Source organism: Micropterus salmoides, unplaced genomic scaffold (assembly GCF_014851395.1).
Source record: "Micropterus salmoides isolate LMB-PRFRI ecotype aquatic unplaced genomic scaffold, ASM1485139v1 Ms_hic_scaffold_16, whole genome shotgun sequence".
Classification (NCBI taxonomy): Eukaryota; Metazoa; Chordata; class Actinopteri; order Centrarchiformes; family Centrarchidae; genus Micropterus; species Micropterus salmoides.
In genome coordinates, this window is record NW_024040707.1 from 24,918,061 (window position 1) to 24,945,522 (window position 27,462).

General features: G+C 40.6%; 1 protein-coding gene and 1 long non-coding RNA gene across 2 annotated transcripts; one reads left to right on the forward strand and one right to left on the reverse strand.

The window, feature by feature from the left end:
- Positions 1-3,705: 3,705 nt before the first annotated feature.
- On the reverse strand, positions 3,706-19,173 carry LOC119905746 (tumor necrosis factor receptor superfamily member 14-like). The gene is made up of 9 exons (XM_038723044.1): positions 19,119-19,173; positions 9,662-9,744; positions 8,019-8,112; positions 7,678-7,803; positions 7,349-7,504; positions 6,237-6,324; positions 5,961-6,136; positions 5,812-5,876; positions 3,706-4,513 (listed from the first exon to the last, which is right to left on the reverse strand). Exons 2-9 carry the CDS (start codon positions 9,701-9,703, stop codon positions 4,451-4,453), a joined length of 810 nt encoding a protein of 269 aa, XP_038578972.1. The 5' UTR covers positions 9,704-9,744; positions 19,119-19,173; the 3' UTR covers positions 3,706-4,450.
- Positions 19,174-25,733: 6,560 nt separating this feature from the next.
- LOC119905749 lies at positions 25,734-27,456 on the forward strand. Its single transcript, XR_005444874.1, has 4 exons — positions 25,734-26,134; positions 26,674-26,916; positions 27,009-27,112; positions 27,214-27,456. It is a non-coding gene; the product is annotated as an uncharacterized LOC119905749 (long non-coding RNA).
- The last annotated feature ends 6 nt before the right edge of the window (positions 27,457-27,462 follow it).

The following is a 27,462-nucleotide window of genomic DNA, read 5'->3' on the forward strand; positions in this document are numbered from 1 at the left end:
GTGGTGTTCTCACAGAATCCCTCTTTGTCCAACCACTGTTTGATAACTTTTGAGTTTGTATTGCTGAACTACACGCCATTGGGCAAAAATTTCTATACAAGATGTCTGTCTGATAGTGCTGGAGCTAAATTTAAGGATGCGATTCCATCAGCTCTAAATTCATTATCAAGTCACGAAGTAACGGAGGACTCCTATGCTAATTTCAGTCCCTCCCAAATCGATCATCTTGTTGATAGTGCTGCAGGCTCGACTCTGTAGCCCCTCTAAAAAAGAAAATAATAAAACAAAGATGGTTAGCTCCATGGTATAATACTGAAACTCGCAAATTAAAGCAAATATCGCGAAAACTTGAGAGGAATTGGCGTTCCACCAAACTGGAAAATTCTCGTTTAATTTGGCAAGATAGTCTTAAAACTTATAGGGGGCCCTCCGTAATGCCAGAGCAGCGTACTACTAGTCATTAATAGAGGAAAATAGGAACAACCCCAGGTTTCTTTTCAGCACTGCCAGGCTGACAGAGAGTCATAGCTCTATTGAGCCAGGGTATTCCCATAGCCCTCAGTAGTTACGACTTCGAGCTTTTTTAATGATAAAATTATAACTGTTAGAAACAAAATTCACCAAGACCTGCCCTCAACTGGCACCAACTTATCTCTAAACTCAGGAACCTTAGAAGCAGCTGTAAAACCAGATATATGTTTAGACTGCTTTGCTTCCCTCAATCTTTACCAACTAACTTCAATGATTTCTTCATCTAAACCATCAACCTGCCTCTTAGACCCCATCCCGACTAGGCTGCTTATCGAAGTTTTACCCTTAGTCAGCACTATACTAGATATGATCAATCTATCTTTATCAACAGGCTATGTACCACAGTACTTTAAAGTAGCTGTAATTAAACCTCTTCTGAAAAAGCCCAAACTTGATCTGGATGTTTTAGCCAACTATAGACCTATATCTAACCTTCCATTTCTCTCTAAGATCCTGGAGAAAGCAGTTGCTAAACAGCTGTGACTTTCTACAGAGCAATAGTTTATTTGAGGATTTTCAGTCAGGATTTAGAGTTCATCATAGCACAGCACTGGTGAAAATGACTAACAACCTCCTTATTGCATCAGACAAAGGACTTGTCTCTGTACTGGTTTTATTAGATCTTAGTGCTGCATTTGATACCATTGACCATCAGATCCTATTGCAGAGACTGGAACATTTCATTGGCATTAAAGGAACCGCTCTAAGCTGGTTTAAGTCTTATTTATCAGATCGATTTCAGTTTGTACATGTTAACGATGAGTCCTCCATGCGCGACAAAGTTAGTCATGGAGTTCCACAAGGATCTGTCCTCGGACCAATCCTGTTCACTTTATATATGCTTCCTTTAGGCAATATTATCAGGAAATATTCCATAAGCTTTCATTGTTATGCAGATGATGAGTTATATCTATCGATCAAACCAGATGAAACTCATTAGTTAGCTAAACTTCAAATGTGCCTTCGGGATGTTAAAACCTGGATGACCTGTAATTTTCTTATGTTAAATCAGAAAAACTGAAGTTATTGTTCTGGGTCCTAAGCACCTCCATGACGCATTATCTAAAGATATAGTTTCCCTTGATGGCATCCCCCTGGCCTCCAGCACCACTGTGAGGAATATTGGAGTTATCTTTGATCAGGACATGCCATTTAAGTCTCACATTAAGCAAATTTCAAGGACTGCCTTTTTTCACCTACATAATATTGCGAAAATCAGGAACATCCTGTCTAAAAATGATGCAGAAAAACTAGTCCATGCATTTGTTACTTCTAGGCTGGATTACTGCAATTCCTTATTATCAGGCTGCTTGAAAAAGTCTATTAAGACACTTCAGCTGATCCAGAATGGTGCAGCACGTGTTCTGACAGGAACCAGGAAAAGAGATCATATTTCTCCTGTCTTAGCTTCTCTGCATTGGCTTCCAGTAAAATCCAGAATAGAATTTAAAATCATTCTTCTTACCTACAAAGCTCTTAATGGTCAGGCACCATCTTATCTTAAAGAGCTCATAGTACCTTACTACCCCACCAGAGCACTGCGCTCCCACTTGTGGTTCCTAGAGTCTCCAAAAGTAGACTAGGAGCCAGAGCGTTCAGCTATCAAGCTCCTCTCCTGTGGAACCATTTTCCAGTTTGGGTTCAGGAGGCAGACACCATCTCCACATTTAAGAGTAGGCTTAAGACTTTCCTCTTTGATAAAGCTTATAGTTAGGGCTGGCTCAGGTAGTCCTGAACCATCCCTTAGTTATGCTGCTATAGGCCTAGACTGCCGGGGGATTTCCTATGACGCATGAGCTCCTCTCTTCTCTACTTTCTCTCCCTCTGTATGCAACCTCATCCCATTATTGCATGTTACTAACACAACTTCTCCCCTTTCTGGTAGTCTTGTGCTTTCTCATCCCTCTCCTCTCTCCTCCTATCACTTCCTGCAGGTGTTTCTGGCTCTGGAGCTGTGGAGTCTGGATCTGTGGCTGCGGGTCACCTGCTGCCCCCGTGTTCCTGCTCGACACCCTCTGCTGCAACGACTATTGTTACTAGTCCTGTTGTTATTATTGTTATTATAATCATTAACATTACGATTGTTATCATTAACACTAGTATAAATATCTGTACCATTTTTCATTTAGTCTATAGCAACATTACCTTTACTGTCTGTACCTCTGTGTGTATATTGTGTAGGCTGCCTCCCTCCCCTCTCTCTCTCCTTCCATCCCTCTCTTTTTCTCTCTGTTCCTCTCCTGCCCTCTCCCTCTCTCTCTCTCTCCCCTCTCTCTCCTCACCCCAACCGGTCGAGGCAGATGGCCGCCCACCCTGAGCCATGGTTCTGCTTGAGGTTCTGCCTCTTAAAAGGAAGTTTTTCCTTGCCTCTGTCGCCTAGTGCTTGCTCTTGGTGGGAACTGTTGGGCTTCTGTAAATAGCATCATAGAGTACGGTCTAGACCTGCTCTTTTATGAAAAGCGCTGTGAGATAACTGTTGTTGTGATTTGGCGCTATATAAATAATATTTAATTGAAATTGAATTGAATTAAAGGAAGTGTCAGAAAGCATTGGTTACAGCATAAAATGAAGAAGTGTCAGGGATCCTTGCTGCAAATTAAAACACTGCAAAATTAACTATTTAGATTCTTTTCAACAACAACTATCAACAACAACATGTTCACATAACTACTCAAATGGAGTGGAGAGACCAAGTTAAGTAATTTAAAGATTATTTAATTAAACAAGGTAATGCTTTGAGTTTTGAGGAGACAGTACTCTTGTTTACACAAAGAGTTCAGGGCTGTCCTCTGGTGTTCTAGAGTTTCTCACATCTGGGCGTGAAGAGGAGAATATCCTTTGATGTGGGGTAATTAAACAAAGAGGGAGGCCAGTTGCCATGGTTACGTGTGCGGGGGCAGTTTAGGGTTTCCTGCCCTCTCTTAAAAAGAGTTCTGATAGGCTATTCAGGAGAAAGAAAATGTCTGATTAGTGTTTCTTTGTCATTTAACAGTCAGGCACAGAGCCTTGTCTCGGCTGCTGCCAAAAGGTGACCAGTTTTATGATTGAACTGCCCAGAAACAGCCCTTAGGGAAAGCAAACCTTTCACCTCCTCCTTGGTTGCTTCAGCTGTCTGTTGAGGGTTGATATCTCAAACCCCTCCTTTTCTTTCTCTCAGGGAGAGAGAAAGAAAATGTCTGATTAGTGTTTCTTTGTCATTTTAACAGTCAGGCACAGAGCCTTGTCTCGGCTGCTGCCAAAAGGTGACCAGTTTTATGATCGAACTGCCCAGAAACAGCCCTTAGGGAAAGCAAACCTTTCACCTCCTCCTTTGGTTGCTTCAGCTGTCTGTTGAGGGTTGATATCTCAAACCCCCTCCTTTCTTTCTCTCAGGGAGAGAGAAAGACTTTGGGATCTCCAAATTTATTTGATATAAAATGCACAAATCCACACTGGCTCCATCACAACATCCGACTGGATTTCCATTTAACGCCTTGTTAAAAACAGGCTTCCAGGAGTTCAAGTTCCACAAAAAATTTTGGCATGTGGACTACCTCTCCTCCTACCACACGCTGCTTTGGTTCTTCACCTGTACCCACCTGGAGCTGTACCTGCAGACTATCCAGCTTCCCTGCTTTTATCAGTCACCATTTGTCCATCATGTTGTAGTTCAGATTGAATCTTTCTTCTGTTCCAGCTCTTTGTTCTGGTTTATGACAGATGAAGTCCAGTTTCAGTCTGTCTGTGTTCAGATCCAGCCGTAAGCTCTGTGACCACCACAGAAGAAGAAAGAAGCCTACATGTACAGTCACATGAAGATGATTGACTGGAAGTCTGCAGCTTGCTCCACGTTGTTATTCCAGGCTGACTTCAGTCTCTGTACAGTAACATATGTTTGAGATAATGATCCAGACTGTAGACCAGCACTTCTGTAGAGTGTTCAGCTTGTAGCGCCGTGTGCAGGACATTCACCTGGTATTTCTTCTCCATTCACGTTTCTGTTCTGTGAAAATTTGATAAATGAGTGATGTTATTTAATTACTTAGAAGAAAAATCATTTCTACTTCCTACTGTACATAACAGTAAAATGGACTCAGACTGGTTTCTTTTATACAAACACTGCTGGATGCGCATGCAGCCAGGGGGTCAAAGCGCTTTGGTAGCCGGTCAGAAGACTGTAGTAAACAACTGTAATCAACGTAGATTAGGCATTGTTTGTAAATTCTTGTTGACTCAATAATAAACTCTGTTGTTAGCGTTTCATTTCGCATGTTAATATATCAGGTGCAACCGCTCTGCAGGTCAGCGGAACCAGAACTTATGTTGTTCAAGTCAGCTGCTAGCCAAAAAACTAAAGGAAGAATGGAGAAAGAAGGAGAGGCGTTCTTTCCACAGCTGTAAGTAACGTTCTGCCATTAGGCCGAGCTGTGTCACACTCAGAGATGCAAAGAACATGGTCTTCTGTTGTAAACTCTGTGCGACCAGCAAAACGCTTTCAACTGTGAACAATTTTGTATTGAAGCATCTGCTAAAGCAGCACAGCAACGTGAAACTTGAGCCTGTAGAAATAAACTCCGGCAGCTAACGTTTCTGCCAGTGAAGTATCCACTCAGCAGGAGAGAGTGGCGTTAATCAACGTTTTGTGTTTTGTAAAAGCACTGAATGCTTCTCTTATAAATGCATTTGCAAAATGTTAGTTCAAATTTGAGACACTTGCTTGATTTTTCTGATCTCTGACAGTGGCATTAAAAAAAAAAAATCATACTCATGGCTGCTGTTATGAACACGCGATTAGTTAAAATCTGGAGGGACCTGCTTTGTTTTTTTAAAATTATTTTTAAATAGCCTATATCCATAGCTTATATGATAGAGCATCCTCTGGTCTGAGAGGCTGCAGTGTTTTCAGTTCGGCTGGTTGTTGACTTTAGGTTAACTATTGTTCCAGTAAAGTGGATTTATTTCTAAAATGCACTGCTGAACAGGCTTCCCGTCACTTTTAAAGATGGGGTGCGATGGTTGAAAGTAATTGTAATGTAACGAGTAATGTGACTATTTACCATTAATACCCAGTAATATGTAAAGTACTAGGGGAGAGCTGGGACAAGCCCACAAAAGTCTGAAATGCCAAACTACCTCGGCACGTACATTGGTTTTTAAATGAGTATAAAGTAACTCATTACAATTTCTGAGTAATTTGTCCAACACTGCTGCTAGATATGCTTTTCTGCCCCATAGTTGCGCACACATCTCTGTGATGACGTTGCACAGAAACCCGTCTATAGTAAAGAGTATAGAACATACCTGTTGGGGATTGTTTGCATCTGGTTTTCTTCTTGTAATAAAACGTTCCAGTTGTGGAATGTCTTCTGTAATAAAACATTACAAATAAACACCTTAATCAACAACTTAATGATGTGACAGTGTTTTTATTATCTAAATACAAATCATACCTGTGTTTAGACGTCCTTTCTTCTTTTTGACATAGCAAAAAGCAAGTATTACAATTAATAAACAAAGAATCCCCCCAACAGCAGCACCGATCACAACTCCTGTCCTGTCTGAACTTTGTTCTCCACATTCAGCATCGGTTGAAGCAGTTCCTGCTTTCAGGTTTATTGATTCACATCTGGAATGATAGAGGGACATTTTTACAGCAACATTTGTAGGAAACCATGAATTCACTGCTGCTGGAAGACTTCAGATGTCTGATGTGAAGCTTCTCTTACTGTGTGTGCGGCTGACAGGACGTAAATGTCCCATCTGAAAATGTTCCAACGCTGCAGTCAGAGCACTTTGTGTCTGTGAATGCTGTTCCTGTACAAACACAGATTAGAGATATTGAAACCAGTTCAGTTTTCATATATATATATTCATATATATATTCATCAGACTGATCTGATGAAATGTAAGGACGGTTTAATTTCAGCGGATTTAAAAAAACACGACCCAAAACATAATCTTCCATTTTTTTTATGTTTTAGGAAAAACATTTTTTTTTTTTGAGGTTTTGACGAGATGTTCATTTTTCTCATAACTACAGATTGAAATGGGATTTGAATCACTGTAAAGGACAGCAGACTCATAAACAAACTGACCACAGTTTGAGAGAACACTGGAAGTATTCAAACATCTTGAGGTTCAGTGTCATAATGTAATTTAAAATAATATAAAACTACTAGGGCGTTGCGGTAGTACAGTGCTTAGCTTTGTCGCCTCACAGAAAGAAGGTTTTGGGTTCGAACCCTGGTTGCCCTGGCTTTTCTGTGTGGAATCGCACCTTTCGCCCGATGTCAGCTGGGATTGGCTGCAGCCCCCCACGACCCTGTACGCAGGATAAGCGGTTAACAATGGATGGAAGGATGGATGGATAAAACTACTAATATGTTGATGTCAGTTGACAACTGTCAAGAAATGATATAAATTCCACTTTTAAACTTTTCTCTTCTGGCCAGTGTAACATCCACTTCTCTGGGTAACAGTTGTAATCACATGAAAACAAGTTTTTTCCCCAAACAAATGATCCTGACAGAGAGAATTCTTCTGCTTTGTTAACTCTTAAACTAATGTTGTCCATGTAAATTTTAGAATTCACATTTTCCTAGTTAATCTTTAAGTAATTGATTGATCATCCGAAAGTTCCCTTAACGGCTTCAGGCTGACTGAATCACTCAACTGGTCTGAACAGTTTCTGCAGATTTATGGTGGAGCTTCTGTTCTGCTATCTTGTGGTCAGAAATAACCACTTGCAGCTTTAATGAGGAAGTTGTCATTAAGTTACGTTTCTCATTTAAAACTTAAACTACAGTTAGAAGCTTAAAGTCAGCACAAGGAAACCAACCTTTCTGGCTGATGTATTGTCCTGGTTGACAGCTTGTGTGTCTCTGTGCTGCCCTGCAGCCGTTCCCTGTAGAGTCCAGACAATAGAATCCCTCCAGTGGTTCACAAACTGCATCTGATGTTGTTGTACATGACGTATTTATCTTCAAACCAGAACCTGTCAGCACATATAGAGGTTACATATGGAGATACTACACTTTTAATCTTCTAGACCAACATGCACATTTTTTCAGGCTTAAAAAATACAGAGGGAAATACAGAGTAGAGCAAAGACATATGCTTACTAACTAAATTTCTACTAATAATTAGGAAATAATAACAGAAATCTACCTGCATCACAGGTTGAACAAAGAAAACACTCTGGTCGTCCAGTCTGCTGATTCATGAAGGTTCCCTCAGTGCAGGGCAGACAGGAAGTCCGTATGAAATCTGTACAATCTGTTTTAACTCGACTTCCTGTTGAAAAGGAAACAATTATTTGCAATATAACGTTTCCATTAAATGAAAATATGAAATCTAAGAGGGTGAAGCACATGCTGTGAGCTCTGCACAGTGACAAAGTGGCAATGATGGTGTGGTTAATTCTGGTAATCATTGTTGGCACCTGAAAGTTAACAAAAACACTCCAGATGTTAAGTGAAATATGTCTTTAACATTCAGTTGGATCTTACCAGCAGGACAAACAGGGCAGCATTCATTCCCTGTCTGATACTCTCCTCGAAGACATGTGAGGCTGTGTCCTGTGCAGACATTCATCACAAGTATCTGTGAAGAGAATGAAAAAGGGTTTTGTCTCAGTGAAGCCTGGTTGAAATGAAGTCAAACTGCAAATCAAATACATGGATAGAAGCTGTTGAACTAAACTCAGATAGAAACCAGCAGCACTTTGTGTTTGTGTAGATCTATTTCAGTCAGCCAGATAGTTAGAGGTCCAAAAGATACTAAATAAAACCACATCAGCTAAAGTACAGATTCTACTATAACATTAGGAGGTCCCATCATTTAACCTTTGCAGGTGAGTGTCACGGCTGTCGCTGTCACTTTTGTGTTTCCCCTTTTCTGTCTCACCTCTACCAAGTAGGCTGTGTCCCTGTGGAAAGAAGACCCGCCTACTTCCTGGTTTCTGGGGGTGCTGACTTCAGTCCCACCCATTGGTTCCCCTGTTCCCGCTCAACCAATGGCTGGTCACCACATTGATTACCTCGTACTCATAAGGAGAGTCCACCTGTTGCTCGAGGCAGCTTGTCACTGCCTATTGACTTGTGTACTTTGCTGTTAGCTGTACATTGTGTGTAGTGGAGAAATTCACTTAGTATTTTTGTTTAATATTGAGTTAGTTTTCCTCAGGTGTAGTGGGTGCTGTGCTCTTTGTGTTCTTTTGTAGCAAGAATTAACCCTGTTTAAATATATAGATAGGTACAGGCCTCCTTTTGAGGACCTCTTATTTTAACTTGGTTTGTTGTTTTCGCAGCACCCTCATCCACCCTCCTTTGTTTATTGTTACCTGTCTGCATCTCCGGGTTACCACTAAAAGTTACCTTTTTAAGATCTATACCAGTTTTGCCTATATGTTTATGGCCCCCACTCCCCTAGACCAGCAGGAAGTCACGTGAGAGTTAATGAGGTCATATTTGTGTCATCAGAGTCATAAGAGTGAAGTCATCGTGTGGACCGGCACGTAAAAGGCAGAGTTTAAATATTACATTCTTATCAAGCAGCTTCACCTCAGAGTTGTCAACAGGTGAGTCTATTAAGGTGAAGGAACACCAGTGTTTCCCATATATACTGTAGAATGTATTTTCCCTTTTCACTCAATGTATTTATTTTGTATTTCTTCATTTCAAAACTGCTTTGAAATGTTTTCTTTTGTGCACAACCCCCACCTTCATCCTATCACTGGAAAGGAACTTTCCACTTTCCCACTAGTACTATTAAACAGCTCCATCTTCACCTTCACCACATCATCTTTCTTCTGTTACAGAGGTTAACAGCAGAGCAGATGCTCATCACTCAGCAGAGCTGATGATCAGAAAACCTAAAATCTTTTTTCTTTCTTGACACTGAAATGTTTGTCGATGTTAGAGAGACATTATCATAAAGGAAAACATTTAAACAAAGAAGGAAAAGTTGGACGGGAGGAGTAAAGTGATGCATGAACTGCTGCCATGAAAGCTTGCTGTAGTACCAGTCCGCTAGTCCACCACGTGGCACTGTGAGGTTGTTTCCAGTTCAGTTAGGCACATTGCAGAAGTAATGCAGAAATGTTGTAACTAGGCTGTCGGGTTCTTATGCAAGTTGATAAAAATGATTTTACCATCAATGCTGCAGGTGCCAGAGGTTTTCTTCTAAACATCATTTTGTACAGCAGGGGGAAAAATCAGGGGACAGGGACATCATCTGAAAGAAAAAGAAACATATCCATGTAGAGATTACACTAACTGCTAAGCAAACTGTTTATCAGAATCAGAAAAAAGAATCAGAAATCCTTTATTGATCCCCGAGGGGATGTTGCTGTGTCACAGTTGCTTAAGTTGATAATGTAGACATTAAAGAAATAAAAATATAACCTAATTTGCTAAAGTCAATAGACCAGCAAAAACTTCCTGTTCTTTCAGCTGAAACCTGGTTTGAGTTCAGCTCCGTAAAAAAAGTAACAAAACGCTTTTTTCAACAGAAACGCTGGTGAATTGAACGCACTGTTGTGCACGCAAGTGCAGTGCACTTTACTGCCTTTTCAACAGAGCTGTGTTTACATACTTGTCGCACCTGATTGGGTCACACCTCTGACACGCCCACTAAACATTCCTTGAAGCCCGTTGTGCAACGTTTCAAATTTCCTTGCAACAAAACTTGCAAACTGGTGCAAAACATTTTGAGGATGAACTCGCCTCTGTTCTTTAAACCAGGTCTATCTCAGAAACTCCACCGTCAGGCTAAGCCAATCAGAGGCACGGTCACGCCTTCTTCAAGCGCTTGGTGTGAATGCTCCCAAAACTACCAAAAAACCTTAAAAGTAGCATGGGCCCTATTAAGGGGGTACAAAAGAGGCAGGACAGTACAATACAAACAGGCCACAGTGTCCACGCTGGTGCTGTTTGCTGCATGAGACGAGAACGGGTGCTTAGCAGTGAGGAGTGAAATTGAGGCTTAGACGAAAGGAAGTATTATCTTAAAAAGAGAAAGATGAAACTTAAAACTTGAAATTATAAGAATTAGGAATTAAAGCTGCTAACAGCGTTGGACGGGCCCTCGCACCGAGACGTGTCATGGGGGTTGTATTGTGCGTGGCGCGGATGCCAAAGTTTGTGAACGCGGCTTTGAATTATCACTCGCTTTGTACGGCTCACAAAGAAGTTAAACGTCACTTCCTGTGTCCCCTATGTGGCGCTAGAGAGCACCTGCTAATTACACGTTATATCCCAGTATGTGAAGTGTGGACCACACTGTGAAAATTTCATGCAAATCAAATGATGATTACAAAAGAGGGCTTACTTCCTGTTGCTAGTAGGTGGCGCTCTCACTATAACTGAATACTGGCATGTAGATGTGTTCATGGTGGGACCGTTATGAAGCATGTAAAGTTTTGCATGTACAGTACAACAACTTCCTGTTTCATGACGAATCATTGATTTCAAACGCCCGCCACGGACACACATAGTAGCCTAATGATTCATTCAAACAACAATTAACTGATTCATTTTGTTCTTATAACATTTTAGAGATTTTAATATACATTTTGATTTGACTTTCTCATGAATGTATGTGCTGTTAAAACACAAAGACAAGGAGGGACTTGCAGACACTGATTGACACTGACTCGCTGTTAACTTAATAGGAGTTTTTTTTATTTCTCCAGAGGAACGCAACTTTGCAATCAGATTTAGCAGTGAGGAAATATTCCTGAGTTTAGCCCACAATCACTATCATGCACCTTAGAGACTTTGCCGTGGATCGGGCGTATTCAGAAGAAAACAGAGTGAATTTCGATTTTTATTACATTAATTTCATGAAATTTCGATTTTCTTCTTGTAAATTTCTTACTTTAATCTAGCTCACTGAATGTCTGAACGTAATGCTGTTGTGTTCAGAACTTCATTTCAACCTCAGTGGAAATAATCAGGATGAAATCTAAACATATTTTATGAAGTGGTGTGTATTAATATCCTACTTCTCATCATTAACGCTGATTATAGACGTGGTGGGTAGTCCCCGTGCAGGGTAACCTCGAGTTTAGGTCTAGTTTGGAATCGACGTAATCGATTACGTAAATACTGCATCCAGTGTGGGACAGTCTAAGGGGGCTTTCACACCTACCTCGTTTGGTCCGGGCTTTCGGACTTTTCAGTTTGGTCTGAACCACACTTGCAGGTGTGAAAACTCCTGCAAAACTCGGATCAACCTTAACCATGGTTCGGTTAGTTTCTGGTGTGAAAGCATTTTTTGGATGGTTTGGACTTTCAGACTATTTAGCCTGCAGGAAGTTCGGCGGTTGCCGTTTAAACCAGAAACAAATAAATGCACGGAGAAATGCATCTAGATATGGACACAATTATAAATCTCCTGTGACAGCTCATCTTTTGATACAGACGGCCACTAGGCCTATAGTATCACACTGCCACCATCTCTCAACGAGGACGTTTAATTGTGAATTTGAACTAGCTTTCAGTATAGTTGGTGCTGCAGGTAGAAACCTAATACCATAATAATAACAATGCAGTGTTTCCCATACGTTCATTTATTTGTAGCGGCCCACCATAATATCAACGCTGACTACCACACATTGATTTTCAATTTTTTTTTTTTACGAAGCCTATTAAAAATCGTATTTGATTGCAGAGCGCCGTAGCGCATTTGCGCAACGCTGTCAATGTCGGAGACCCGGCTTAAAAAAAGCAGCATGTAAGGAGCCTAGCTAATAAGGAGAGCTAAGTTAATGTTATAATACATCTGGATTTTCGAGACTAGCACACTGTATATAGCTGTTGTCAATATCGATGCACGCCAGCACGCACTTGTGCACACACCCCCCTCCTGCCACAGTTACACTGTCATTCTGTAGGAAACACTGCAATGTAGTGGCAAATATGAATATGTAAATTTTTTATTCATTCATTCTTGTCAAAGCTCCCCGCTGAACTGTTTAATAAACAAAATCAATGTCAAGTAACCTACAGGGAGACACAGCCAACGTAGATGATGACGACAGGATGCAGGTCTCTCATGTAAAGTCCTTTAGTGCGGTCGCAGAATTACAGTGTGAAACCAAACCAAAACTAACCGAATGTATCAAAATGTATCAAAACATGAACTTTGGTTCGGACCTTGGTGCGGACTTTCAGGTGTGAAAGCCCCTTAAGTTTTTATCCTTGGTTCAAACCTATAAAGATTGCATTTCCTGTTAAAGAGGATAAACCAACATGAAGACCAGAGAGCTGTCTATGTGAGAAAAGCAAGCCATTGTCAAGCTGAGAAAAGAAGGAAAATCAATCAGAGCCATTGGACAAACATTGGGCATAGCAAGCACAGCAATCCGTGCTGAATGTTTTAGTGAACAACGGTGTGGATTTGTGCATTTTACATGGAATAAATGTGGAGCTACCCTAAATTCCTTTCTCCTCCCCAGAGAAGAAGGGGAGGGGTCAAAGTTGCTTTCTCTAAGTGCTAGCCCGACCATAAAACTGGCACCTTTTTGATTCCGAAGCTGATAACGCGCCTGACTGTTAAACTGACAAAGGGACATGAGCCAGCCATTGGCATCTCCCTGAACAGCCTATCAAAACTGGCCCCCCCCACACACGTTTCCGTGGCAACTGACCTTATTCTTTGTTTTATTACCACATCAAAGGGATACTCCTTGTCTCACCTAAGTGTGACATGTTCCAGACACTGAACTTTGGATGACAGAGGACTGCAGTCTCCAAATACTCAAAGCATTTAATTAAATTTAATTAAATCTTTAGTTACCTGAATATGTTTGCCTCTATTTGAGTAGTTATGTTAACTGTTGTTGCTATCTGTTGTTGATATTAGTGCTGAAAGAAGTTACTTGTGCAGTGTTTTTATTTTCAGCAAGACACTCCTTCATCTGATGTAATCAATGCTTGTTCATAATACTTTCTTACAAAATTCCTTTAGAAATGATGACAAAGAAATGTTTTACTATACTCTTAATCGCCAGCTTGAATTTAAGGATGAATCAACAAATTCCCCGGTTCCTAAGGAGAGACGATCTTTGATTTAATCCAAGCTTTCCTCATGTAACCTGAGCTCCCCCAAGTCGACGAAATAAGTATTACATGCCCTCGTCGGAAATGCGGTTAAATGTATAAATATCCTGACCAATAATGTGACAATTGTTTCCTGTTACCAAATGCTTAGAACAGTACAACAGTTCAACCATTGAGGTTCGATTGTGGAAAATGTTTGATTATAATACGTGCAAATAGATTTCTTTTCTTTAGACATTAAGTTTAGAAAGGCAGTCCCTTGGGAAACCTGAGACGCCCCCTGGGGAACCACGCCCCAGACAACAAAAGAGCGACACGCGACCTGCTCTCTTCGCTTCGCTGTTGGCTCTCTTCCACTCTGTTCTGCTCTCTGGATGCTTCGGCACGCGCCGGCGTGCCGCGCCAGGCAACGCCCTCAGTCGACCAGCGAAACAAACAGGCCTTTGTTCGCCTGAAGCTACACACCTGAAGTGCCGAGACATCGATCTGCCTTCAGTTTGTTTTATTTTCTTTATTTCTTTTGTTTGTTAAAGTTATGAGTCCGTTAAGTTACACTGGACTAATTCAGGAACGACCAAGTTCCATTTTAAGCCTTTTTCGTCGAGCCAACTTCACCGAGGTCAGACCAAGCCACGTGGTCTCACCAGCTACAACGAAGGAAACCTGAAAACAGCCGAATTGCCAGACGGAGGAGGCGTTTTCAATCAGACACGGAAAACCCCGGACAATCCCTAGCAAAAAGCCAGGATCGGCAGCTAGTGTGGGACCCGTGCAACAGGCCAAAAGCAGACTGTCGACAAGCAGTAAGACTTAACACACGTCCTGTGATCAGATGTCCATTTTAACTCCTAAACTATAGCATTAGTTTACTCTCATTAGTTCTTCTATGCCGTATGAGTCAAATGCTTCCCACAGTCGAACCTCCAGGCTCATTGTTCAGCAAATGTTTGTTCCCTGTATCCAACCATCTTTTTATCACCTTAGTTAGAGAATAATGTCACTGTAATATAATCAAGAGCTGTGTGTGTTGCCTATTTATAGTTCCTGCCAAGAGAATTGACCCTTTAGATATGAGACTGACTGACTGATTTAAGATAATTGAGCGATTATTAACTAACTGATCACTAGTAATAATTGTATAATTATTCAAAATACCTAGAGGTCCGGAGACTCTAGGATTATAACAACTCCGGTGGTGCCCTTAACGAGGAAAATTATTTTATGAATCTTAAAAATTCATAATTGGGTATCAATTCTCATAAATTTATTAAAATGCATAACTAATAAATTTAGGTCTACTACAATGTCCTGAAAAAGAAAGAAACTACTGGTGTTCTGAGCAACAGACGTCCAACAGGTCGGCCAAGGAAAACAACAGTAGTTGATGACAGAAATAGCGTGAGAGCTGTGAAGAAAAATCCCAAAACATCAGTAAGTGACATCAGCAACGACCTCCACAGTGCAGGGGTGAAGGTACCACTGTTCGCAGAAGACTCAGAGAGCAGAAACCACAAGATGCAAACCACTCATCAGCATAAGAATCGGAAGGCCAGATTGAAATTTGCAGAGAAGTACAGAGATGAGCCGCAAAAGTTCTGCAACACAATCTTATGGACTGATGAGACCAAGATTAATCTCTAGCAAAGTGATGGAAAGGCCAAAGTGTGGAGAGAGAAAGGAAATGCTTATGATCCGCAAGCTCATCTGTGAATCATGGTGGAGGTGATGTCATGGCTTGGGCGTGCATGGCTGCTTCTGGAACAGGCTCATTAATATTTATTGATGATGTAACTGATGATGGTAGCAGCAGAATGAATTTAGAAGTGGACAGAAACATTTTGTTTGCCAATTTACAGAGAAATGCATTGAAACTAATCGGGAGGACATTTATCATGCAGCAGGACAATGAGCCAAAGCACACTGCCAACAAAACAAAGGACTTCATCAGGGGAAAAAGTGGAATGTTTTAGACTGGCCAAGTTAATCAGCTGACTTTAACCCAACAGAGCTGCATTTCACTTCCTTAAGAGGAGTCTGAAGGGAGAAACACCCCGAAACAAACAAGAACTGAAAGAAGCTGCGGTAAAAGCCTGGAATAGCATCACAATGAAGAATGCATCAGTTTAGTGATGTCAGTGGGTCGCAGGCTTGAGGCAGTTATTGCAAGCAAGGGTTATGCCACCAAATATTAAATGTTATTTACTTTAAGATTATTTGTTCCTTTACTTTTGCTCACCCAAGAATGCTGTGGTCTAATACAAATGCTGAAACGTCCTGAGTTGTTTAACACATCTAGATGTGAATACCAGGAAATAAAAGCTGAAATTCTGAACTCTTGTCTCATACTAGACAAGAGTTCAGAATCTTTTGATCTTAAACCCAAATGTCTTCAGTGAACAACAAAAACAGGAATTTGCCTCACCGTTCCAATACTTTTGGAAGGGACTGTAGTTTTCCCTCATATTAGAAAAGACATTTCCACCGTAAATTGGAGCAGAAAATGTCTCCAGAATGTAGGAAATTACGAGTTTAATGCTCGAAATCTTCTGGGGAGGACCCCCACACCAGCGCATATATTTCTGCATCAAATATCTAATCTAAATAGTGTTAAAAATCTTTTGCAGCATCACGTCTCATTACTCAAATGTACCATCACAGCCCTCATCTGAGCCCTTATGTCCGTTCCGCTTTTCAACACAAAGTGACGCCCTTGACTGACCCGCTCCGCTCTGCAGCAGCTCCTCTCTAGTAGACCTACTTATACTCAGCACCAATTAGTGAACATGTTTGCAAGGCATTGTATGCATGCTACTAGGGCTGCAGCTAACGATGATTTTACTATTCAAAGCTTCTGTAGATTATTTCAATAATTCATCGATGCGTCGTTTAAGAAGTACTTTTGCTTGGCGGAGCCCCCCCTCCGGTAACGGGATCAACCCTGTGCACCTTTATAGGTGATAGATATTTATTGGTCTTTTCAATTCACACTACGTGACTGATCATGAGAGGGGGTTACACACTACACGAGCTGACAGCGGCTGTGTCACCTGACTCTGGTCTCCAAACCACGTTTTGTCAAGAAAACACACGTGAAATGAGAAATGAGCGATCCTGCACATGAAACAGCTGACTAATCGAATAAATGATTAACAGATTAGTGAACTACAAAAATAATCATTATTTGCAGCCTTACAGAGCATGTGAGTTTCACATGCTATCGTTAGCTAGCGTTAGCTATCGTTAGCTATCGTTAGCTACTCCCACTAGTTTACTTATGTTGTCATATATAAGATGGATGCTAGGCCACATGGAGATTGCCTCTGGGCCGGATGTGGCCCATGGGCCACCAACTGGATAGGGCTGGTGTAGGCTATTTGGGACAATGTAGATAAAACAAACACGGAGCTGCAGGAGGGGGTAATATTCTGAGAAAAACTCAGAGAATAAAGTCGTAAATTTACAAGAAAATATTTTGGCAGTATCAGTAGCAGTATAATGGGCTTTTGTGTAGTGAATTGGTGGAATGAGTCTGGCTAAGTTTGGTGTAGGTGCAGCTCTGTCCACAGTGACAGAGGGACACTGAGGTGGTCTGCTATTACTGTGAAGTGAAATAAGTCAGTGAAAACAAGAGGTTTTCTTTTCACATCCATCTAAAACTGGTTAAATTCAGAAAAAAAAACCATTTGAACCGTTGATTTTAACGCCAATCTGAATTGTGCAGAAAAGACATTATTAAGGGCTGTAAGTTTTAAAACCTCCATCAAATAGCTCTGGTCTTCACTGAGGGATATTCTGATGTGGTCTGCTATCACTGTGAAGTGAAATGATTAAATGGAAACAGAAGATTTTCTCCAAACATCGGTCTGAATTTCGTAAGCATTCTGTGAAAATTGTATTCTTTAGATACTTGTGTTGTCTTAAGCATTTCTTTCATTATTCATTAATTCAATCATTTCGGCCACACCGATTACATTGGGCCTTTCCGAAACTAGAGCCTCGCCACTTCCACTCCGACATGGAGTGAACTCTGGTCAGAGTCACCCTCACAGCCAAATCGAGCTCCCTAACCCGCGTACGGTTTAAATATAGCGGACAACTTTCAGATGAACTCTCTCCCCAGCATAAATAGGATGTGACGTTACAGGTGCACTCGCTGCTATAACATGTGTATCAAATAAACAACAGTGGTATTAAGATTCAGGATATTGATGTTGAGGAAAAGTGTGTTTTTTGCAATAACGAAACTGAAAGCATTTGTCATTCATTTTGTGTTTGTGTTGAATATTTCTTTAAGAACATGACTTTAGATATTTACAAAAATAAATATTATATTCTTTTATGAAAAGATTGATATTCAGTGTAAAGACAAGACCATATATTTGAACCTCTCTAACTTAGCCTGTATGAAAAATGTTACACTCACAAATACACCATTTCAATATAAATCATACATTATATTGAAGCATTATAGGCTATAGTCTGGAGAATTAAATATATAAAGACTTAGGCCAACTATTTTTCTTTAATGCCTTTGTTGCTTGTTATGTAGCCTAATCTCCCTGTGTATGAATACGGTTCAATAAAACAACCTTTGTATTGTCTATCAGTCGAGATCATTTTTTTTAATTAAACACACGTTTCCGACCTGTGAATGGTGATATGAAATGTTAGTGTAGTTTAGGAAGTTAAAAATCCTACATGTTAACCGGCAAAGTCACACGGGAACGCAAATTGAAAGAAAGGTCCCCCATCTTGCAGCAAAGGGTGTTACACACCTTCAACAAGCTAGAATCGGTGCTGACTCCGCATCAGAGGGTTTAACAACCCACTACCTGTCTGCCCTCATTGGTTTGGGATGGCACTCAATGGGGCGGAGTAGCAAGCAGTTCCGGAAAGGCCCATTGTGTTCAGCAGAAGCTCACTTTTAATTTGAAATAAAACAGCAGAAAAACAGACTGGCTTGACTGCTGTAAAATGGGAAAGACCTCGTGACAGGAATCTGGTGTGTAGGCCTACACTGGAACTTTATCTGATGGACTTTGACTCGACAGTGAATTTCACAGCCGATGTTTAATCCGAATTTAAAAAACACATTTTAAAAGATTTTAGAGTTGCTAGCCTAACTTTAAATGCAGGCATGAAAGGGCTAATAAATTTCGCCTTCAGGAACGAGGTTAATCAAGGAAACTTGTAACGTTAGACTACATTTCAGGAAACGCTCCTTCTACTGGCTGTAACAAAACACTGATGTCTCTAAACTGTTAACTAGATTTCAGATCATCTAGCATCTGATGAACCTGACACAGACGATAAATGTTATATCGTTTTAAACAGCATTTTCCCTCAGAAAGCTATTATAATATCTGGAAGTCTTTGCTCTGAGAACTCGACAAACTTTGGTTTCACTTTAAATAAATAACCCGATCCAGAACATCTGGACCACACAGCGGAGTTTCAGCAGTAAGACAACAACAGCTGGCTTCTACAGCCTTATACCTGGACTTCGTTCGCCTCTTTTCTGAAAATATAAACGGCTCGACTTACCTGTTGCAGTCCAATAAATCTCTGAAAACGAAAAGCTGCCTACGGGGGAGCGCGCGCAGTTAGGGGCCGTCTGCAAAGTGCAATAAGATCTACTTTAATTGTAAATAACTTTTGTTTCTCAACATAGAAATCTCAAACCAGTGTTATGCAGCTGCTGCTGTGCAATGTTTAAGGGTGGTCGCTGTCTATATCAGCAGTGGTTTGAAATTTCTATGTTGAAAAACAAAAACGTTATTCACTTAAAATGGATTGTATGTGCACTGCAGACGGTCCCTAACTAGAAGGGATACATTTATTTTGTTGTCGTGAAAACGGATGCACAAATCTAAGAGGAGACAAACCAGGGCTGTGTTTCTATAGAATTCTGTCCGATAAAGAAAACCCCGAGAGGAGGAGATTGTGGATTTGTGCCATTAAACATAACGTTACTTCTGTCTCCTGGGAGGGCAAACAATGTCAACCGTCCAAATATACACGTATTTGCAACGAACACTTAGCTCAAGCAACGTTAAACACAAGTAGCCTACATAAAGTGTTGAGCAGTTGTGCGCAACCCCATCAACGCATCCGGATGTCAAGCAAGACTTCAGTCATTATCTCTCCTTAGCCTCTTTGACAGGCACATTAAATTTAAGAAAGCGAACACTGTTGTCCATACACATGCGCTACATAGAGCGTAGTGACATCACATCAGGGCGTAACAAGTTTTACTACCGTCCCAGATAGCAAAAATCATGTGGCCCAGATCTGGCCTAGATCCTTCATAAGTTCTGGGCCAGATCTGTAAAACGGACCCGGGCCGGTGTCCTTTAGCACAACGGGCCAATGCACTGGGCCAGCTCCATTTATTAGTTCTGGCCTGGATTCACACCACCTCTGGCCTCTTTCATAACCTTGATCTATACCCACAAAACATATACAAAATATGATTTTTTTTGTTAAAGCGATAGTTAAAATTTTTACCATCAGATGTTGTGCATGACTCACCAAGTGCTATGGATCCTACTACTAGATAACAGTGAAGTATACCCTTTCTGTCTGAGAAGCCAAAGGGTTACTGGGATAGTTTCAACCACAGAACTTATGGCAGGAGCTGGTCTATATAATGTATAAGAAATAGTGACTTGTATATCACTAAGGTACACTAAGATTTCTTGTTTTACTTATGTTTTCATTTTCCTTGCATTTTAAACTCGATTACTTTTTTCTTTTGAATTTAAAAAGCATGGACAGTCAAAACTACTGTTACACTCTGTTACAAAGACTGTTTCTATTTGTCCTACACAGAATTTCAACAAAGAAAGTGATAGAACGGATGAGTGACACATTTTAAATTTTATTTAAAATACACATTTTAAATTTTATTTGAAGAATAAAAAGAGAGGACAGAAACTTAAAACAAAGTAGATAATTGCCAAACTAACATTCAATCTAATAAACACATTTTACAGCTCATTTCTGTCTTTAACAACTGTAGGAACAAGAAACTTCACTCCAGTTGACTTGCAGGTGCAGGTGATTAGTTTCTAGTAACCGTACAGTAACCACACACCTATGACACAGGTGTTATTTTTAAATGAATGCAGAAGTATTAAACTCTAATAATAGCAACAGTGTGGCTTAGTTAAAAAGCTCAATACATTGACATTGCTATCAGTCTTGCATAGTGTAGTGTACCATTAGTAATGATGATAGTAAGAAAGTAAGATTTGCTTTCTCCCTGAGAGAGATGAGAAGATATATAGCACATTCATGATACCATACTCTACATATAAAGCTAAAGCCAGGAGACACACGAGATTCTACGGCCTAAACACACAAGATAACGTTTTAATTAGCGACAAGCGATAAGTTTGTCTTGATAGATGATTACTGCCAGCCATTTAGATTTTAACCATTTTCCGTGACCATGTTATAAATAACAAAGATTTTATAGCCAAAATACAATATCCAACTCCAACTAGTCATGTGAAACCCAGAAAAAACCCCAGTGGTAGTAACGTTATGTACAAAGCGTGCAACAAAAAAATGTGAGGCAAATTAAAAAGAATGAGTAATGCTGATTGTACCACTGCCAGCCATCTCAGTGTACTGATATCATGAACCTCATTGTAATTTTTAACTGTAAAATTTGATGAATTACTGAGAACCATCAGCCTCTAGACAAAACAAATAACATTTCTTACAGCTCCTGACAGAAATCTGAGGGTAAACACTTGGTAAGCTTAACATAGCACACTATATCCCTCGGAAAACGCCCCAAATAAATATCCAGAATGAATCAGGAACTGCTCCTCAACCATAATACCGCAGTGTGATTTCATACAAAGTCAATGAAAAGACACGGAGAGAGGAGATTTCCCGCCCATAGACCTTATTTGTCATAATGAATTTACGTTTTGATTAATGTCAGATGAAAATTCCAACTTCTTTAGATGGCTTTGATTTTTTAAACACTTAACTTACCTATCATAACTTTATAACGTTATGCTCAACTATAGCCAAGATCAAATCAAAGCCAGAAAAAAATACTTAAATTAACTTAACTAACCCTATTAATCCCGGGCTCTCAGCCAGGGGTGAAGAAAAGACTGAACCTAAAAAGGAGACAGGTGCTGTCAGTTGGTGCTGTTGGAAACTAACGTTACAACATCGTTGTAAGTTAACTAACGTTAAACAGCATTAATGTTTTAAGCTAGCTGCACACAAAGTTGTTTATTAATGCTAGCTAGCTTAACTATCCGTTCATTCGGTTAATTTAGCTTGTCCAGCTAAAAAGCTAACGTTAGCCAATGCCTCTTCAACAGTTTTAGCCATTTTAAGAAGTTAAAACCCGGTCAAAACATTCCGATGTGATGATGTTAATGATGTTAACAAGCATTACACCGCTATTAAAAACACTAAACTCACTAAACTGTTTGACTGAAACATCGTTCAACTTACCGTTATAAACTCTTTCCACAAAGCTTCCAGTCCGAACTGATCCAAAGAAAGAAACAGTTCGCGCGCTCGTTCCGACGGCCCCTGGCCAGAACAACTACGATTCCGCCGCCTGACTTCTGGTCCGGTATGAACCGGTTCGAAAGAGAAAAAAAGAAACAATTCGCACGCTCGTTCCGACGAGTCCGGGCCAGAACTATTATGATTCCGCCGACTGATGGATGCTCACGCCCACTCCTGAGTGCACACAGACTACATGAATATATAATATAATATAATACTATCTGGAACGGGACAGTAAAAACGGGCGTGACTGTTACACGGATCTGCCGGTTTGGAGGCGGATTCGGCCCAGAGTCAGCTGCTATCTGGGGTATTACACTGAGTAAGGGCGCCATCAGATAGTAACACTGAACAACACTCAACATAAAGGTATAATAAATAGGCCTATCGTATTTTTAGCCATAACATATCTTTATGTAATCAGTTTGACATAGTTTGTTGTTTATCGAGGCGACCAACTGCAGTGGTCGAAGTGAATTAAGGTTAGCGAACCGTCGTTAGCTAACGTTAAGTTAAATTGTTGGATTGTTGTGTTGAGCTAATGATACACGGAGTAACCTCCTGTACCTCCTGTAAGAAAACCTCCTGTTTCCACTGACTGATTTCACTTCACAGTGATAGCAGACCACCTCAGGGTGACCCTTGGTGAAGATCCGAAATACACTATGTTGCAAAAGTTTATGTACACAACATGGTTAATGAAATCCTATTCTTAATCCGTAGGGTTTAATATGGAGTTGAACTATCCCTTGTAGATTTTTATGCCTCTTGTTATTTTTTACATTTGTGTAGGTGGCTTTTGAAGTGAGTTGAAATCCAATACTTACATTTATAGGTAAAATCCAGGGGGCCACAACCAACGCCATGATTTATGCTGGGACAATCAACCCAGCGTAAATCAATCAAGAACACTGATATTTGCTAGCCTGACGCCTGAGCTACTGTCTCTTAACTAATCAGTTTATTGTTGTCTTCCTGACAAGGACAAGTACATGTAAGAAATACATGTCAGAAACACTCTAAGCTAGACCTGTTTTACCTTTCCCTGTTACATCAATTAAGACACTTAAGAAATATTCTCAACAGTAAGATTTGCAGATTGATTATCTAATTAATTAAGCAAAGCGAGAGGAGCCTTGATCCTCACCTGACAATGCCTTTTTAAACTTCATGTATTATGTGGTTTATAATGGACTGTGGTGCAGAAACAGCGAGGCTTACATTTTTCAGTTATCTTTCAGTGGTCATACTTGATGCACTAGATGTGATAGTTTTTTGAGATGTTCTTCATTTACTTTGGTATGTTAGTCCAGATGAGCCAACCCTCCCAAGATGTAACAAAAAGTATAATTACAGTACAGTAAAATAATGTATTACAGGAGTATGAGACATCATGTAGCACTTCATTTCTTGATGTGGCTGTTGTTTAATGAACAAGTGACAATAATATTCACTATAGCATATGTTTTTACTGAATAATCAAGTCAAAATAATTTCATAATATATCAATCTAATGCAACCTGATTTCTTGACTGGCAACTCTCTGCTATCTCACAGAGGACATCTTTGTCCTGTCTCAGGCGCCGTAGCTATACAACTCGCTTGGATAGGGGAGGGGGGATGCAATTTGCAACTCTAACCACTAGATGCCACTAAAATTAAATGGTTCGTGGCGGAGGTAGAGTAGGTTGGCCGTTAATCGGAAGGTCGGCGGTTCAATCCCGGATCCCCCAGGCTGCATGTCAAAGTGTCCTTGGACAAGATACTGAACCCCAAAATTGCCCCTGGCAGCTGTTCTGCCACTGTATGAATGTGTGTGAATGTTAGTTTCTGTTTGAGCACTTAGTGTGTGAATGGTGAATGCAGATGTAGTGTAAAAAGCGCTTTGAGTGGTCGAAAAGACTAGAACTATACAAATACGGAGCATTTACATTTGCATTACATAACATGACATAAAAAACACAATATTCCATATTGTCAGGTGTGGCATTTTACTCCTTTGCTGTAGGGTCCACATAATTAACTAATTTAAAAATAAACACAACAGAAACAGAATTTTGAATTTTTTTTTAATGATTTCTAAGTAATAAAAAGAATCTTATAAATGTACCTAACTGACACAGCACTCACAGACAAACCACAAGTACACGGACAAAACAGATTGACATACAGACCTAAACCAAAACCAAGCACGTGACAAACACCCTACACAGACGATTTCAAAATAAGACAGGAGAACGGACTAAATGGACAGATACACAGACCAGGATGAATGAAACAGAAGACAGGATCGATCCAAACGGGAAAAGATGAACTAGAGAACAGATCTAAGAACTAAGACACAGAACTAGGACTACACACAGACATGAAAGAAACAGGACTAAAAGCTAAGACAAGAAAGCAGGAATGACATGAACTGTTAACATAAGAATAAACTAAACAGAGGAAATCAGAGAAAAACACAAGACATGGAACAAGAACCCCGAACCATGTAAACCGACTGAAACAAGAATCAGAACCACTGAACAGACAAGGCAAAAAGACTACAAACACAGACCAAAACCAGACAAGACAGGAAACAGACTGAAACAACATTCAAAGTACAGAACAACTCAGGCCAGGATATATTATTCCATTATTCCGATAGAATATTCCGTCTGTTTCTTTAAGTAAATTAAAATTGATATTATTTAATTGTACATCACTTTGGCAGTATGATCTCAGTAATCAAATCAGTTTTATTTTTATAGCCCAATGTCAAAAATCACACATTTTCTCTAAGGGGAGACTTTTGGACAACGAAAAACTCCCTCAAAGCCCTTTAACAGGAAAAAAATTTTTAAGAAACCTCAGGAAGAGCAACTGAATGAAAAGAGGACATGAGGGAGAAACTAGGGAGAGAGACAGGTGTTGGTATTGTGCTTGCAGGGCCAGGGGTATTGGACTCGGGGTGTCTGAGGCTAAGGGCCCTCATGTGAGGAGGGCCCACAAAGATACTAACAAATTGCCGTGGATGTGGGGAGGGGCTAATAGAGCATGCTTATGTACAAGGCCCAGATATTTGTGCGACGCCCCTGTGCAGGACTCAAACAAACAGAGAGTGACAGAGACTCAGTTGGTACAGTATTCTCATCCGCAGCACAAATATGGACTATAAGCACTTGGCTTTATAGATACCGACCCGCCAGAAGGATAAAGGTAGCAGGACCTTTGTAATGTTGGGGACAGACAGGAGATTTGATTGCAAATACTGTATATATGAGATCAATTCTTCTGTTCAAAGCCCAAAAGCATAAAAAAATTGGGGAAGAACTGCAAACCTCTTCGGTTTGTTCCATCAAATCAATTTCTTCATCATCACATGCTTAGTTAGTAGCCATGATCGTTGCTAGCTCCAGCCATAGTGATACAGTACATGTTGAAGGAAGCTCAGGAAAATTAAAAGTGGTTTAGCTTGCTCTAAATACTTTGTGCCTGGGGCATGTGGCAGTGACAAGTGGTTTTTTGATAGTTTGAAGGTTTTTTAAAAATCAATTTACATGGCCTGCAAAAAGTGCGACCGCTCAGTCCGCCTTCTTATGTACCTTTATCTTCTTGCCTCCTCTCTTCTTTGAGGCTCTTCTGTTATCTCTGTTCCAAATGTTCCAATATGTTCCAATTTCATATCCAGTGGTAGCTCCCGGCGATGTCCCGCCTCCCTGGTCTCCCTCCAGTCGCTGCGCAGTATCCGTCTCGGCGTGTCCCGGCCACGGGAAAACCGACAGCCAATCAGAAGGCTCTATTTGTTCCTGCGCTGACAAACTGCCTGGGAGCCCCTCCTCCCCTTCAATCAGTGGTGAACCAGGTGGAACAAATCTTCCAGGCAATCTGAGCGTGCCAGTAGCTGGCTCTGTTGTTGTCTTTAGACCGCAGTGGAAGGAGCATTTATAGCACCACAAAACCAAGGAAACTTGATCTTTGTCATTAAAGTGATTGTGCAAGACCAAGCCCCCCACAAAACTGAAGGACAGCCGGTAAGCGCCATATTGGCCATATTTTGGCTAGATTGACTTAAGCAGTGCAGTGCTAATGATGCTCTGGTAAAACACAGACTCTTAACTCTTGCTGACTTTGATAGGACTTTTTGCAGTGGTATTTGTAACTTCAAATGTTGTTTGGTTTTATCAAACAAGTGGGGAAAAGGAAAGATAAGAAAATATACATTTTGAAAATTAAAATACCAACATATCTAGTTGTGTGGCTATGATACCTTTTATAATAACTCTTTACTAGAAATATACAGCTTAAAACTAATGATTAGAAAGTAAATAGAATTTTTTTACTACTAAAATATTTTGTATTGCATTTGGCTAAAATGTGAATTTGGCTAAAAATATACTAATTCTGATCATTGGATTTAAAATTATGGGTATTTATTTGGATAACATTTACTTTAAAATTGGAAACGTTGTAACTTATAATGGCAGAAATGTGTTTATCTGAGTTAAATGTGAATAATTTTATTTTGGCTATCAACTCGGATAAAACTTGTATTTGTCATCTCTCTTTTGAGGTTTTTCAACTGCTTACTGCCCACCAAAGATTGGTTAATAAAAGACAAACAACTGATCCCATGGCTGTTGAGTGAAATCCAGTTAATATCTTACCAATTTCATAGTATCAAACTTTTGCGCATCCAATGAGAGACGCGGATTTGTTCCAAATTCTCAATGTCCCGCCTCCATTCTGCTGGTTTACCGCTGCGCGAGGGGCTCCACATCTCTGGAGTCCTTCCACCTCAACGGGTTCATCCCAGGTACCTTAATGTGTCTTGTGATGATTAAATATTCTGAATTCACACTTCATGCACAAGTAATTACATTTTTGTTCCACAACCTACTTCCTCAGGGACCCGAGCTAAAGCGAAGCATTTCCAGGCGTTCCTGGCCGATGGACTGGTGAGGTGGAATGAGGACCGCGCAGCTGCACCACCGACTGCAGCTGAGGGCCAGGTGGCGCCTCTGCACACCTACAGTGGTGGTTTTAGTGGTTAAGGACTTCACCAAACCTGCTGCGTATTTAACAAATCCTTCCTGTTGTTGCTGTGTGACAGGGGAGCTCATCGGCATGGAGTTCCTGTACCAGCAGACGGGCAGAGTGCTTGAGGATATCAGCTTTGGACCCTGACACTCCGGACGAGGCCACTGCCGTTGAGTCGCTCGAGGAGGCCGTGGACGAGACTATGTGAAGGACCCCACCGTCTTCGAGCCTGATATGGTGGCAGCAGGCGGGTCAGGTGATCCAGCTGACCCTCCCAGACTCCGGGTGAGGCAGCCCAAGGGGCGGTTCAAGGCAGCGAAGG